Source organism: Salmo trutta, chromosome 3 (assembly GCF_901001165.1).
Source record: "Salmo trutta chromosome 3, fSalTru1.1, whole genome shotgun sequence".
In the NCBI taxonomy this organism is placed as follows: domain Eukaryota; kingdom Metazoa; phylum Chordata; class Actinopteri; order Salmoniformes; family Salmonidae; genus Salmo; species Salmo trutta.
The window spans coordinates 52,350,484-52,367,067 of NC_042959.1; the positions used below are offsets into that span (position 1 = coordinate 52,350,484).

Genomic DNA, 16,584 nt, shown 5'->3' on the forward strand with positions numbered 1-16,584 from the left:
ATCCAAATGATAATCACAACCATAATAAATACACTTCTGTGTCAAAGCTACTTTATCGAGATCCTAATCACAGTAGATTCAAAACTGCCTCTGTAGTTGGCCTGGAAATCAAAATGAAGAAAGGAAGGAATGCCTCACAACTGCAGGGCCTTGAGGGGTTTCTGTTCTTTAAGTCATGGTGGCATATAATGGGGCCCCATCATTTTAATTAAAGAGCTTAATCCAGCATCATTGAGAAAGGTAATCAGATCTCAGGGGGAGCTCTGTGATTGCCTGGAAGCCTAACGAGAGTGGAAGGATTTGAGAAGAGCATTTCTGCTCTATCGCCAAAGGAAATCTCCTGGGAAAACTGAGAGCTATAGAGGTATAGAAATAGGCAATGTGGGCCTCCCGAATGGCACACCGGTCTAAGCTGCATCGCAATGATCGAGGCTTTACTACTGACCCTTGTTCATTCCCGGGCTGTGCCACAACCGGCCGTGGCCGGGAGTCCCATAGGACGGTGCACAGCGTCATCCGGGTTAGAGGAGGGTTTGGCCGGGGGGGAGGCTCATCGCTCCCTAGCGACTCCTTGTGGTGGGCCGAGTGCCTGCAAGCTGATACCGGTCGCCAGTTGAACGGTGTTTCCTCCGACACATTGGTGCGGCTGGCTTCCGGGTTAAGCTGGCGGGTGTTAAGGAGCGCGTGACTCTACCTTCGCCTCTCCGAAGCCAATTGGGGAGTTGCAGTGATGAGACAAGATCAAAATTGGGGAGAAAAGGGGGGTAAAAAAGAAACAGACGACAAAAAGGACGAGAAGCTCTCCAAGAGGGTCATGATAGCTGTCTCTTTTTCCCAATCGAATTCCCTCTTTCTTTGTGGCATCCTCTCTCTCTCACTTTCTCTCTCTCTCTAATTGTGTCCCTCTCTTTTGATTTTATTTCCTCTCTTCCCCCTTTCCTTCTGGGGTCCCTGCACTTCCTCATCTTTCTTTCACTTACTGTATTTTTCATTCCCTCTTTCTCTCTCACTGTTGCTTCCTCTCCACGCTCTCTTTCCCTCTCCAATCTCTCTTTCTCGTTCCATCTCCTTACTCCTTTCCTTATTTACTCTATTACCCCTTATCTCCCCTTTTCTCTCTCTTTCTCCCTCACTACCCCCCCTCTCTTAGCCCATAACTGTCAGTCCCCACCCGCTGCCTCTCTAGATTGATCACAGTCATTACCTTCATTAATGAGAGGTGATTGAGTTCTTAACAGAGCCAGTTAGGTCACAGCGAGTGGGGATATGGATTACTGGAGCCTTCCCAGAGTAGAGGGCGTTTTAGGCCAGCCAAAGTACACTATAATCACCTGCTCGCGAAAGGCAAATGGCTCTTTAATGGCATTATGGAAGACGAGTGCACTGCAATGCAAGAACAGACACATGTATGTGCCTACATTGCCTTTTGAACAGGTCACCTTTGATTGAAGTAGAGGTGGGTCACTGAAATGGGATTTCCTGTTTAAAAGATGAAGCAACGAAGAGTCACATCCATGCTTGTGTGTGAACAGTACACAACCACACACACACAGTCGTGGCCAAAAGTTTTGAGAATGACACAAATATTAATTTCCTCAAGGTTTGCTGCTTCAGTGTCTTTAGATATTTTTGGCAGATGTTACTATGGAATATTGAAGTATAATTACAAGCATTTCATAAGTGTCAAAGGCTTTTATTGACAATTACATGAAGTTGATGCAAACAGTCAATATTTGCAGTGTTGACCCTTCTTTTTCAAGACCTCTGCAATCCGTCCTGGCATGCTGTCAATTAACTTCTGGGCCACATCCTGACTGATGGCAGCCCATTCTTGCATAATCAATGCTTGAAGTTTGTCAGAATTTGTGGGTTTTTGTTTGTCCACCCGCCTCTTGAGGATTGACCACAAGTTCTCAATGGGATTATGGTCTGGGGAGTTTCCTGGTCATGGACCCAAAATATTGATGTTTTGTTCCCCAAGCCACTTAGCTATTACTTTTGCCTTATGGCAAGGTGCTCCATCATGCTGGAAAAGGCATTGTTCATCACCAAACTGTTCCTGGATAGTTGGGAGATGTTGCTCTCGGAGGATGTGTTGGTACCATTCTTTATTCATGGCTGTGTTCTTAGGCAAAATTGTGAGTGAGCCCACTCCCTTGGCTGAGAAGCAACCCCACACATGAATGGTATCAGGATGCTTTACTGTTGGCATGACACAGGACTGATGGTAGCGCTCACCTTGTCTTCTACGGACAAGCTTTTTTCCGGATGCCCCAAACAATCGGAAAGGGGATTCATCAGAGAAAATGACTTTACCCCAGTCCTCAGCAGTCCAATCCCTGTACCTTTTGCAGAATATCAGTCTGTCCCTGATGTTTTTCCTGGAGAGAAGTGGCTTCTTTGCTGCCCTTCTTGACACCAGGCCATCCTCCAAAAGTCTTCGCCTCACTGTGCGTGCAGATGCACTAACCCCTGCCTGCTGCCATTCCTGAGCAAGCTCTGTACTGGTGGTGCCCCGATCCCGCAGCTGAATCAACTTTAGGAGACGGTCCTGGCGCTTGCTGAACTTTCTTGGGCGCCCTGAAGCCTTCTTCACAACAATTGAACCGCTCTACTTGAACTTCTTGATGATCCGATAAATGGTTGATTTAGTGGCAATCTTTCTGGCAGCAATATCTTTGCCTGTGAAGCCCTTTTTGTGCAAAGCAATGATAACAACATGTGTTTCCTTGCAGATAACCATGGTTGACAGAGGAAGAACAATGATTCCAAGCACCACCCTCCTTTTGAAGCTTCCAGTCTGTTATTCGAACTCAATCAGCACGACAGAGTGATCTCCAGCCTTGTCCTTGTCAACACTCACACCTGTGTTAATGAGAGAATCACTGACATTATGTCAGCTGGCCCTTTTGTGGCAGGGCTGAAATGCAGTGGAAATGTTTTTTTGGGATTCAGTTCATTTGCATGGCAAAGAGGGACTTTGCAATTAATTGCAATTCATCTTATGACTCTTCATAACATTCTGGAGTATATGCAAATTGCCATCATACAAACTGAGGCAGCAGACTTTGTGAAAATTCATATTTGTGTCATTCTCAAAACTTTTGGCCACGACTGTACTGTATATACTCACCACAAAAACACAGTGTACATAGAGAGAGTACATACTCAAAAGCACATTTATAAAGACACGCATGTGCGCATGCAAGCACAATACATGTATGTTGATAGACAAACTACAAAAATACATTTAACCCTGCTTTTCAAGGACAAATCAAATCATTATCTTGTGCTGAAAACCTGCCCACAGAAGGAGGTAGGTTGACAGCTCTCGGTCTCTAGTGAGTTGGCTTTGACTGAAGGATTGGCATAGTGTGACTGAGGGATGTTTTGATACCTGGCACTCAAAAGAAGGCTGGGAGTAGCTGAATAATAATTGCAGGGGGTGAGGGGGCACTGTTATTGTTTTTCTCTTAACATAAATAGTATTCATCAGTGACAAGGTGAGGCCCACCATCGGTTGCCATCTAATTGTCGTGACGTTGTATTAGTTAATGTGACGACTGCTGCTCATCGAATGATTAAAGGTTTATAATTGCGGGATTAAATGAATCAAGCAATTATTAACTCATTAACCTGGGGCACCATGGGAAAATGTGTTTTATTGAGTTTCTATTTCCCAAATTAACTCAAAGAATATCAGAATATCGATTTTACAACAGTTGCTAATTAATCAATTTTCTCTACAGTCTCATTCTGAACATCGCATAATCCGGGAATTTGCACAAACCCGAGTCTCACCAATGAGTTCGTATCACACCACTTTTAGTTGATTATTTATTTACTAGAAAGCTAAAATTATAATAAAAGATACACATACACAAAAACACAGTCTAGGCTATTGGTTAGTACTTAGTACAACGGGCCAACACACTCTGGCGCGTGTTACCCAAAATGGGGATTTAAAAGAGAGAGAAAAAGACAAAGTACACGAGAGAAATATACATTTGGGTGCATTTGTCAGCTATGCTTATTTTACCCTAGCCTTGCCCCTGAACTGCCGCTCTTATGGGTCAGAATATAATGATGTAATTACGGGTTGAAGGTCTCCGCTGTGGGTCTCTGCGTGGGCCGTTTAGGCTTCCAGAATGGCGCACTTCTCTGGTGGTCCTCACGATGTCAGTGTCCTTTTGGCTTAATAGTCTGATTCCTCACCCTCGTTCTGAAAGGGGTCTTCTGAGGAAAGCCAGCATAGGAATGAAACAGTGTAGATACGATTCGATGGGGAGTGGAGGCCGGGTGGTCCTGCTTGAATTCACCCGCTTAGACGCAGCTACTCCTCCGTAGCATGGATAGAATAAGGTTCCTTTGTCTTCAACCTCGTGTTGCGTTTTGGGTTCGTTGACTACTCAGACCTTGCTGCAGCTCGGGTCACTTAGTCTGATATGTTAATTCTTAACTCACATGTCTTATACCCTCGGGTCAAAAGTGGGCGTAACCGCCTTTAGGGCAATTCTCTGGGCTTACCAAGTTAAGAGGCAAGGTCTCGATTTTACTCAAATCCAATTTTAGGCAACTAACTTCACATTTCATCTTTACCAAAATATTCTCTTTGATTTGGACATTTTCCACACAACGTACAATGTATAAAAACATCAAGCATATACTAGAAAAACTCTTACAGTTACAATGTTTTCATAATAACATCATCCTTTAACTTTTAATAACAACAAAAAAATGACATTCATATTCCATCTATCGTCATTACCACCAGTGTGGCTGACGGAAACCATTCTTCCAAAGTCCATTTATTGCATGTTTAATGTTCTGAGTCTGGTTCTCCATGGTGAGAGGACAAAGGAATTTTGTCTGTCGCCTAAGATTTACAATGGGAGTGAGGGGTCATAAAATCCCCACATCTTCAGACCCCTAGATCTCTCCTCCTCTGTTGGGGGTGAGAGATACTCTGTAGGGTTGTGTTCTCCTGTAACCTGACCTGATCAGGACAGTCATGACACAATTAAGGATTCACTCAAATGCTAATTATGGTGGCTTTATGCGATATAACAGAAATATCAAGTATCAAAAGTGTCAACTAGAGTTAATGGTGTATACTGTAATTTGGATATTGTAGAGTGTTATAAATGAAATGAATTCACTATTGATTCGCTCTCTTGGCTGGCGATATTCAGTCTGTGTCATTGCAGTAGAGAGAACTGAGAGGAATTGACATCGATCAGGGGATGCTGCCAAGACTAACATTTTATTTTGGTAAATGAGGAGCCAGTTCACAGTATTTTTTTATACCGACTTGTGTTGTTTCTCTCATCAGATCTTATTGATCCATAGATGACTTTGATCTCCATACATGAGACAATTATTTTTGGTGCAGTAGTCAACTTGTAACAGGTTATTTCAGAAGGGAAGGTAAATTAACATATCTATCGCCCTCTACAGATGGCTTTCCAGGTGCATCGCCACTACCACTATCTCCTGTGCTCACACTGGCTCCAACCCTGGGATCCCTGACATCAACCATGGCACCCATGACATCAATGTTACCACCCCTGGCACCTACGCTGGCATCGAGTCCCAACTCATCCACAGGGACAGAGACTACCTCAGCTACAGGATGGGATGACAGGGCCTCGCCCAAACCCAGCTCACCTTTAGAACCAGACATGGAGGTGGAGCAAGAGGCTGAGATCGACCTGGAGACAGAGGAAGAGAAAGCCAGGCGTCTGCTCTACTGCTCGCTCTGCAAGATGGCCGTCAACTCGGCATCCCAACTGGAGGCTCATAACAGTGGTGAGAGACCTGCCCTCCTCTCAGTCCCTCCTGTCCCTGGGGGCTCAATCACTAACCCTGAATAGCAGCTCTTAAATAGAGTTCACTCTTCTGTCAATGTGAAGAACACAGCCAATCATGTCCATCATTTGATTGGTAGGGTCTATTCATTGGCAAATAATGTTAGTGCCTCTCAATGCTGTTTACATAATAGTGGCAAAGGACTGTGGATGCAAATGCCTGATAGACCTTATTGTGACTCACTTCTTCCTATTTTATCATCCAGGTACAAAGCACAAGACCATGCTAGAGGCCAGGAGTGGTGTGGGCTCCATCAAGTCCTTCCCCCGGCCAGGGGTCAAGAGTAAGCTAGCTCCGCCCACCAAGGCAGCCACGGGTCTGCAGAACAAAACATTTCACTGTGAGATCTGCGATGTGCATGTCAACTCCGAGACACAGCTAAAACAGGTGAGATACACCAAGGTGTTACATGAACATTAGCCATTGTATATCATCACAGTTCCATGAGTGAAAATTGTGAATTTGGTTAATGGAAATTGTTTGAATTCACTATATTTAAATGTCATGTTCTTATCAGTGGTATAACTGTATCTGTCTCTCTTGGGTTCGTTGAAGTAGTGTCTAATTAGAAATTATTACTAAGCCTACGTAATATAACCTTGAAATTATAGAAAACTGTTTTCAGGCATTGATTACACTAAATGAATAGAAACAAATTAGTAGGTAGGCTTTCAAAACTGGATGAATGGAACATGTCCTAAAATTGAATTGGCAAGTTTTTATATATATATATATTTGGACTTTTAGAGTGCCGCATTGATTATTCAATTTTGACATATTGCATTTACTGGCAATTTTCTTGTTTTCATTTGTACCTCTACGGCTGACGACCCTTCTGAATCAATTAGTGGTGTTCTGTCCTCCTTGGTCTTTATGAGCCCCCTTAAGTAAATCTAGGACCAATCGCTTGTGGTCTCTCTCTTTCATACTATATAACCTTACTGTCCTCTCCATCTCTCCTCCAGCACATCAGCAGCAGACGTCACAAAGACCGAGCGGCGGGCAAACCGGCCAAACCCAAATACAGTCCCTACAGTAAACCCCCAAAAGGCCAGGCCACACAACCAGTAAGTCCCTCGTCTCAATACTGACAAAATACAGAATCATAGGAATCACCTAAACAATCAGAAAGTCTCTACTCCACAAATCTATGTCACCAAGATGTGAGAGACACGATTGAGGGTATCTCTTTCTTGTTTTGTAATCTAAAACGGTGTTCTTCATCATTCGTTTATTCAATAACCCCTGGATGTGAAGTTGATACGGTTTGTGACTTTAAAGGCCTAGTAAAAATCAAGGTCTGAGACCGACATGCTTAAAGGTGGAATGTATTGGGGATTCATCTGGGGCCAAATGGCAGAAAAAAATGAAAGTCAAGTTTCCATCACGGGTCTCATAAAGTGGCAGACAGAGATAACTTGCGAACAGGCCCAGGGGTTGACAATCTGTGGTAAATGACACGTCTAAATCCCATCATCAACTGTATTAACCCAGAGGAGACACTTATATACGGAAAGAGCAAAGATTCCTCCCAGTAGGATAGAATACATGAGTCAGTTGATTGACAGCACATAACAATTTCCATCTTGGTGTTCAGAAGAAGCTCCATTTCCCTATCACTAATACAGAAGACGATTTCAAAGGGCTCCATTGACCTTCAAACCCGTACTCTCAGACACTGATTGAGTTTTTTGTTCTGTCTTTCTCTCCCTCTTTCTCTCTCTCTGTCTCTCTTTCTCTCTCTCTCTCTGTCTCTCTCGCTCTCTCTCTGTCTCTGTCTCTCTCTTTCTCGCGCTTTCTCTCTCTCTCTCGCTCTCTCTCTCCAGGTGAAGCTGACAGTGGGGAAGGAGTTGTGCCAGCCTCAGATCACCCAGATAATGCCCGCTCACCTGGCAGCATTGGCATCAGCAGCAGCAGCCATGGGCTCGGCCTTCCCCGGCCTCCGCTCCGCCCACGCTCCCTCCCATGGCCCCACCCTCTTTCAGACACAGACCCTCCCTGCTGCCCTGCTCCGCCCCGCCCCCGGGCCTGTCAGGACCTCCCATACACAGTTGCTGTTTGCCCCCTACTGACTCACAACCCCACCCTATAGACTCCATGGACTTCCCATGACGGCCGTGCCCCGGAAGTTGTTATGAACCAGAGTCCTCTTCCCTCTGCTTATCCCTTTATACATTTGGACCACAGGCCACCTTCACCAGAATATGGGGATAATAGGCACAGAGGTATTGTTTAACCCATACTGCCAGATAAACCCTACTGGGCTGGCCAGACCTCCCGTTATGATGTGTCCCCCTTCCCTCTGCGGTTCCCCCTACATTCAGAGAAGAACCACACCGGAACTAATAATGTCTAAAATCAACAGATGGACGCGGTGTGTTAGCAATCACCTGCTGGGTGTGAACGATCCAACATGTAGAATCATGGGGAAATAACCTAAAATAATAGCCGATATTCTGGTCAGTGGCGATAGGACGGCCACCCACGGCTTTTAACCGTTTGTCGTCCTGGTGTGTTTCCTCTGAAGACTACGATCTTCACCAAAACATATGGACTACAGACAACCTGAAGCATTACATCTGGACTACTGCCCACTCTATTCCATTTGGATTACTACTGTTCTACAGTATTAACCCTGCATTTCCCGTTCCACTTGACTACAGGCCAGTCTCGTCATTACTGTAGGACCACCCTGTCGAATCTACTCGTCCATCTTCACAGAGTCATTGACTCATCACAATTCCCTCCTATAGTAGCTAGTACTTAGTAGTACCCAAACAGCCACCCCTTCTAGTATTACAGGGCTACTTAGCCCCAAACGTTCCTGTGCCATTCTCTTGCCCATGAATCATACCCAAGGACAGGACTTGGGAGTTATATTGTACTGCAATAATGTATAAGACAAACCAGTGAACTATGCAGTGTCATTTCTGTCTAATGCAAGGCACAGTTTGAGCTATAAATGTGCTATAGGGATATCATATTGGTCAAGATAGTGTCGCACTAAGATCATTGCTTCAGTGGAGGTAGCTATCCCTCACGTTTGTAAAAAAGACTGATACGGATCTCCTCTTTTGCTGTATGCACTTTAAGTCCCCCCTCTGTATTAGATGGCTAGACTATGTGTTGTAGTTTCTATTGCATTACATGTCTGTGTCTGTTAGTGTGTAAATGTTTGTTTCTTTGTGTGTGTGTGTGTGTGTGTGTGTGTGTGTGTGGGTGTATATGGGTGTTTGTGTGTGACCTTGCCCTCCACCTTAAAGCCATCCCAGCTGACACCCAATAACCATTCTGAATGACCACGTCATGGTTTAAAGGGACCACTAATGCTTGTGTATAATATCTGTTAATGTGTAAAAGATGAACAATTTCAAATAAAAGAGTCTTACTTTGTTAACTTTGTTGATGCTAAAATTCACCAATGGGACTGTACAGTTGCACATGCATGTACAAAAATGTATGCACTGCTGTAAGTCACTCTGGATAAGAGCGTCTGCTAAATGACTAAAACGTCAAATGCACACGTTATAGTGTCATGTAGACATAGAACACAATTTGAAGGCTCTCAGCTTGCTTGACGGTTAACGTTTTTGTCATGAATCTTATTCTGGAAGCAGCGCAGCAGAGTGATCACTAGCTAGCACAGCCACAAAGTCATAAAATCTGATGTTTTACCTAACCCTAATGCCTAACCCTAACATTTAAATTAAGACCTAAAAGCAACAAAATTCAATTAAATAAAAAAACATGTATTTATTTATTTTACAACATAGTCAATTTAAGGGGAAATCATCCTGTTCTGCCTCCAGGACAAGACTCATTACAATAAACATCAACCTGCAGATTGCTTCCCCTCAGGAAGCAAAATCATTGATAAACAGGTTTCGGCGCTAGCAATTTGAGCTAACCAAAACACTATAAGTCATCAGGTACATATTGTAGACATTTGTTCAGTCTGTCTGTGCTCCAGTCCATGAACCCATAAGGCTGTGCGTCAATCCCCAGTATATCTACCCAAAAGACTCCTGACAACATTCCTGGCACACACAACTCCCCTCTCCAGCCAGAGGGAGATACTTCCAACCCTAATCCAACTCCAAAAACAACAAAGCAGGCCGCCTGATGACCAGAGAGCAAGACATTGAATGTGTGACAAATGGGTATTGAGGTTCCTTGGTACCAGACAGTAACATCCAGAGGGGTTTATTTCCAAAATATTAGCACCTTACATTTATCACCTGTTAATTAGGACTCCTGAGAAAACCACAGATTGGATTGATGAATTGCTCCCTACTTGATGCCAACCAAACTTTTGATATATTTTTCTTTGACCACAGAAAACATTCATTTTATGATTGTGAAGAATTGATCTGGTGGGCTGTGGATGTGTAACAGCAGGTGTGTTTATATGCAGTAGCACACACTGCTGAACTAATAGCTGGTTGTTTTCTGTCATCTTAAAAAAAGACAGAAGTTCATTGAGCTATTGTTTCTATTTGAGTAGGTCTTCCCTTTCTATCCTGTAGGCTGTAGAAAACGGTGTCGTGCTGGAGGGCTAATGTACAGGCAGGGGGATGCATAGTAACACAGTAGGAACAGGCTCTGAAGTCGGATACCCTTGGGACACAAGGGCAGATTCAGACAGCGTGTCTGTCCATGTTCACCTCGGATTCCACATTATGATAAATGCCTCAATTAACATTCCACGTCCATTAGAACTTCATATTTCTTCCATCAGGATTTATACAGTTTTGAAACCTGGTGCTGTTATCTTAGACTGAACACCTGCATCACATGCCAGTTTGTTTTTACAGTCTCATGTTTCAGCAGACTGCTTTCATGCCTTTCATGGTTCAAGTTAGGATAGGGATTTGATTAGAAGTCCCAGTCAAATCTTTTTGTGAGACGGTAGAAATATTGGAGTGCTCAAAACAACGAAGGAAATCCTAATGTAATCCTAATCCAAACATAGGTCAGAGTTTTTGAGGTTTGGTTTCGAAATTCCACAGAGTAATGTGTCTAAACTGTACCGTTTACCTTTTCTTTTTCTCAGTCTTAAAGAGCTATACAGTACCTTTGACCTTGGCAATAACGTTGGCCTTAAAAATGAGAGCAAAGCCCACAAGCTTCGGCTTGTTTAGGAGTCTACGGTTACCATGTAGTTCAGATCGACCAAGACACAACAACATTACAAACATGTTTCCCCAAATGTATTGGAATGAGTTTGTTTGAATGGAACTGAGTTAAGAACTGAGTTAAGGAAAGCATTTACATGCAAACAAATAACCCAACTAAGTTATCTGCTCTCCACATTGTACAGTATAGCTATTGTTGACATCTCCCATTGGCTCCAAATCCACCTTCATTCCGAGGCTTTGTCATGTCCAATATCAACATGGGGAATCACTGAGTCAGAAGGAGAAGAAATTGGCCCAAATAGTATACAAATAAATAAATAATACTAGCCTACATGATTACTAGTGTTGTCATGGATTCATCGCATGCATACAGAAACCCTTACTCTGTTAGCTCAGAATACTACTGGCTGACCCCTCATACTAAATTAGTATTTTCAGTTATATGACCCGCCCATGCCTTGCTCTCCTTGGCCACATCAATTATTGAGCCATTAATTATTGGCTCAAACAGATGTCACTCAAGTGAGACGGAGACTGTGACCCTAATGAATAACCTGCCGCCATAAACACACAGAGAGCGTGTTGGACCAGTCTGAACGGATCTGAGAGATGCTATAAATTACAACAGAGAACTAGTAAAAGGGAATGGTTCCATGTCAGTGACTGGCCAATATATCAGCCAGTATGATGTTATAAATGCTTATACTGCTCCGTGTCTCTTCTAGGAACCAAAAAAGCGTTCCAATAGAACATATTAATATATCTAACTGAGGCAATATGGGAGGAGTAGCCTGCCTATAAAAGGGCACTACGTTCAAAGAACATAATAGGAATATACACTCCGTTCTCTGGGTCAACAAAACTCTCTCCATCCTCCGTCTTGTTAAGTGTGTTCAGATGTGTTGGCTGCACCCACTAATTGGCCACACCTGATCTTAATGAGTGAGTGTTTTCTTTGAAATGGGGTTTGTTTGAATAGACAAATATGTAAAACTTTGTATGAGTAAACAGGAACATTTTATATTTTAACCAGTAAGTTGACTGAGAACACATTCTCATGTAGAGCAACGACCTGGGGAATAGTTACAACGGAGAGGATGAATGAGCCAATTGGAAGCTGGGGATAATTACATGTCTATGATTTGGAATTTAAGCAGGACACTGGGATTAACACCCCTACTCTTATGATAAGTGCAATGTGAGCTTTGGTGACCATGTTGTCCCATCCGAAAGACAGCAATCCTCAATCAATGCTCTGGGATATTTGCTTTTTTTTCAGACCTGAGGAAAGAGTGCCTCCTACTGGCCCTCCAACACCACTTCCAGCAGCATCTGGTCTCCAATCTAGGGACCGACCATGATCAACCCTGCTTAGTTTCAGAGGCAAGCCAGCAGTGGGATGCAGGGTGGTATGCTGCCCACTTCTGTTCTCAGAATGTTTAAAAAAACGTTCAGTTTTACCGGCCAGGAAACTTACAGCTTAATTCCCAGAACCAATGGGAAACCAAAAATGTGCATTCCCACAACTTCCAAAGAACATCCAAAGAACCAAATGTCAAAAGAACCATGCTGGGAATGATCTAGAAGGCAAGGTTATACACTTTATAGCGTGCTTAAGAAAATTCAAGTGCCCCTGGGCTGAGTGAAAGGTTGCGTAAGGTCTGTGGAAAGGTTGTATAAGTGTGCGTGCGTGTGTGTGTTCAGTGTTCTCTATCAATGTCAAGTGCCTATCAAGATTTAGTTGACAGGAAATATTCAAGCTATTATTAAAAGTGGAGATGGAGATAATGTAAACTGTTTACCAATGACACATTTTTTTGAGTCATTTTTTGAAACAACTTACCGTAGATGACATATCCCTGCAGGCAACTGCCTGGTTCCGATAGTTGGGAATTTGTGTTAGTTTCAGTGTTGCTGTCTCCTTCTCATCACCTGATATAGAAATGCAGCAGTAATGTATGCAGGGCCAGGAGAGTTATCATGGTAATAGAACTGTCAGGGAAGTGACATCTCAGGGTTACGGTGATGACATGTTGGATAGGTGATGCAGGCCGCCAGCTAAGGAGATCACACCAGATAGCAGCTGTGACTTTCAGGAAGTGTCACCTTGTGTTTCATGTCAACTGCAGGTTTTATTTTTTTAATAATTTTTCATTTAACGAGGCAAGTCAGTTAAGAACAAATTGTTATTTACAATGATGGCCTACCCCAGACAATTGTGCCTCGCCCTATGGGACTCCCAATCACAGCCGGTTGTGATACAGCTTGGAAACAAACCAGGGTCTGTAGTGACACCTCTAGCACTGAGATGCAGTGCCTTAGACCGCTGCACCACTCGGGAGCCCCTAAAGGTAAGAAGGAAGTGAACACATTCTTGCATCCCACTGCTTCCCTAATGCTCTATTGACTGTGTGTCATGCAGTAATGTCTGTACATTGCAGCAGTGTGTTATAGCAACATTTTCACAAGTGTTCTGTAAGGTACACTATATATACAAAAGTTAGTGGATTCAGCTATTTCAGCCATTATTGTGAAGTGGAAACGTCTAGGAGCAACAACGGCTCAGCCGTGAAGTGGTTGGCCACACAAGCTCACAGAACGGGACCGCCAGTACTGAAGCACGTTGCGCGTAAAACTCGTTCGTCCTCGGTTGCAACACCCACTACCGAGTTCCAAACTGCCTCTGGAAGCAACGTCAGCACAATAACTTCGTTGGGAGCTTCATTTAATGGGCCGAGCAGCCCCACAAAAGCCTAAGATCCCCATGCGCAATGCCAAGCGTCGGCTGGAGTGGTGTAAAGCTCGCCTCCATTGGACTCTGGAGCAGCGGAAACGCGTTCTCTGGAGTGATGAATCACGCTTCCCCATCTGGCAGTCCAACGAATCTGGGTTTGGCGGATCCCAGGAGAACACTACCTGCCCCAATGCATAATGTCAACTGTAAAGTTTGGTGGAGGAGGAATAATGGTCTGGGAATGTTTTTCATGGTTCGGGCTAGGCCCCTTAGTTCCAGTGAAGGAAAATCGTAACATTAGAGCATACAATGATATTCTAGACGATTCTGTGTCCACATACTTTTGGTCATGTAGTGTGTTTGAGGTGCCTTTAACGATGGTATGGATGTCAAATTCTCATTCTAATTGTTTAAGGATTATTTCATTAAACTCCAAGTATGAAATTATAGATTTTGTCAACATTTCAAGAGTAGCCTATAAGGTAGGCTGGCTCACACTGACTCATTCCGTCATGGTCCCCTTTGAGGCGGTGTACTACTGCTGCCATCTGTTGGATTAAAGAGGGCCATACAGGTGCACAAAGCCAGCTCTTTAAGTTCTTTAAGTAAATTGACAAGCCTATACTCGTTTTGTTGTTTTGTTGTTGTCCCCTTCCCCTCAACACTATTAATCAGACTACTACTTTACTCTAAGTGTCCATAATGACCAAAAGCCTACCAAACATCTTTCCTCATTTGATTCCGGAAAAAAAAAAACTTATTTGGAAGGCTCTTGCACAAGCTGCACAATTTTGTCATAGTGCCTTTAGTTGCCAGGGAAACTGTTTCCATGGAAAGGCCAGTAAACAGCTGAATTCAATCTAAAGTACTGCCATTACTTGAGGCGAGCATAAATGGACTCATGGTACACCCCTTCACATTATGTCTGGAAATATTCACTAGGCTAGTTTGAGAAATAAGTCATTCTTTGTTACTAACTTGTGAAATGGAAAATGAAAGGGCGACACATTTCAGTCCTGATTTGTTTGTGTTTGTATTCCCATTCTTTGAATAATTCTCACTCCAGTATTCCCATAGAGGAGCTCCCTGGGGAATCCTTTGGCTCCAGTCCTGACACAGGAAGCCCTTACCCTTCCCAACACCATGCCCTCCACCACAGTGGGAGCAATATCCATGGCAACCCATCTTCCAATCTGGAGAAAGGTAAGAGCCGCTTCAGCGTCAGGGTCCAGTGTGTGGACTTTGTCCAACTTCAGCGCATGGCAGAATACAGCGTCACCACGCACACAGTGAGCAACCCTTTCATCCGTGCTGTGGCAGTGTGTGAGGAGAGAAACTCCACATGGAAAAAGAACATGGAGGATGTGACCGTTTTTCATGAGGGGTATGGAGGCAAAGAGGGGACCAGCTTTTTCGGGGTCTTTGACGGGTTTCACGGACAAATTTCTGCAGTTACGGCATCTAGGGAGATGCCCGTTTTAGTCCTGGAGCAACTCTCCAAACAGGACCCCTTGCTCTCCTTGGAGAAGGACCAGGTGAAGCTACTGTCACGCTTTGAGGCCCTGTTCCAGAAAGACTACAACAGACCTTACCCAGGCCAGGCCCAGAACATTGAACTAGGCCTAGGCCCTGAGCAGCTGGAGAATCTGACCAAACTGGAACAGGTGAACCTAGCCTTCACCACAGCCTTCTGGAAGATGGACCGGGTCCTGGGGCTTGGCAAGAACGAGACCTCCAAGATCCGCTGGAGTGGCTGCACAGCGCTCCTCTGCCTGATCGACAGTGGGCTGCCCTCCTCAGATGGGAAGGAGCAGGGAACAGGACAGGAGAGTAATACACCAACCCCCTCACAGGAGTTACAGGGTGGAAGAATTCTCATTGCTAACTGTGGTCAGTATTTTACTAGCATACTGATAATACATAGAAAATATGATACAGAACAAGTCTTATTCATTGAATACTATCAATTTCCAAATCTCTTGTTGATTCCCATTTCACAGGTAATGTCCATGCGGTGCTGTACAAACAAGGCAGGGGCTTCCGTCTGACCAAAGACCACAGCACGTCCAACCCTAAGGAGCGCAAACGCATCCTCCAGTCCGGAGGGGCAATCAGCGTCAACAAACAGCATGGTCTGGTGGAGGGGCTGACCAAGGCCACCCGAGGGCTTGGTCATTATGGCGATCGCACGCTGAAGAAGTCAGTCATCCCTGTGCCTTACTCTGTGTCGCTACCCACAGATCCATCCTTCCAGCTGCTGGTCCTAGCGTCCAGTGGCCTCTGGGAAGTCTTGGATGAGCATGCAGTGGCTGAGAGAGCTCTGACTGTCATTGAGTTGACTCAACAGAAATTAATATTGAAGACCCTGTGCCTCATGCAAACGGTTTCAGATTCGCTCGTTTCAGATTCTCAAAGTTGCATACAGTCAAGATCAGGGTCATCTATTTTTGATAGTGTAGAACCTTCCAGTGTCAAGGATGAGGACAACCCACCAGAGTTGGACATGCCAGAGCCTCTGGGGGTACAAGCTAGAGATATGCAGAATGCAGAGGAAACAGAGAGACATCAATCCTCAGTCCTGCAGCAGGAGAGTGAGGTCAATGTGAAGGGAACTATGGCTGACAGTCTGAAGAATCTCACCTTGGACTACGAGCGCCTTGCAGCTGACATTTGTAGAGAGCTAGTGGACACAGCATTGGTCTCAGGTTCAAAGGAAAACATTTCAGTCATAGTCATACTTCTTCATGGATTGGATGTGCTCAGAGAAAACACTCTCAAAGGCGAGTTGACAAAGCAAACCAATACCATGTAATTATAACTTCAGGACAATTTTTCAAGTTTTGC

The 16,584-nt window shown here is 44.2% G+C and overlaps 2 protein-coding genes across 2 annotated transcripts in view; both read left to right on the forward strand.

The window, feature by feature from the left end:
- LOC115178108 (zinc finger protein 385D) overlaps positions 1–9,265 on the forward strand; it is a 37,760-nt gene extending 28,495 nt beyond the window's left edge. The window contains exons 5-8 of the mRNA XM_029739142.1: positions 5,458–5,808; positions 6,074–6,255; positions 6,834–6,935; positions 7,695–9,265. Coding sequence (XP_029595002.1) covers positions 5,458–5,808; positions 6,074–6,255; positions 6,834–6,935; positions 7,695–7,940 — 881 coding nt within the window. The 3' untranslated portion in view covers positions 7,941–9,265. The remainder of the gene's footprint in view (positions 1–5,457; positions 5,809–6,073; positions 6,256–6,833; positions 6,936–7,694) is intronic.
- A 5,368-nt stretch (positions 9,266–14,633) lies between these two features.
- LOC115165577 (protein phosphatase 2C-like domain-containing protein 1) lies at positions 14,634–16,552 on the forward strand. Its single transcript, XM_029718779.1, has 3 exons — positions 14,634–14,644; positions 14,807–15,630; positions 15,741–16,552. The coding sequence occupies exons 1-3, from the start codon at positions 14,634–14,636 to the stop codon at positions 16,550–16,552; spliced, it is 1,647 nt and encodes a 548-aa protein (XP_029574639.1).
- Positions 16,553–16,584: the final 32 nt, after the last annotated feature.

Bases quoted from the DNA above. Each gene is read 5' to 3' on its own strand.
- LOC115165577 (XM_029718779.1), top strand. The intron at 15,631-15,740 runs GTCAGTATTTTA...CCCATTTCACAG, and splicing joins AATTCTCATTGCTAACTGTG to GTAATGTCCATGCGGTGCTG.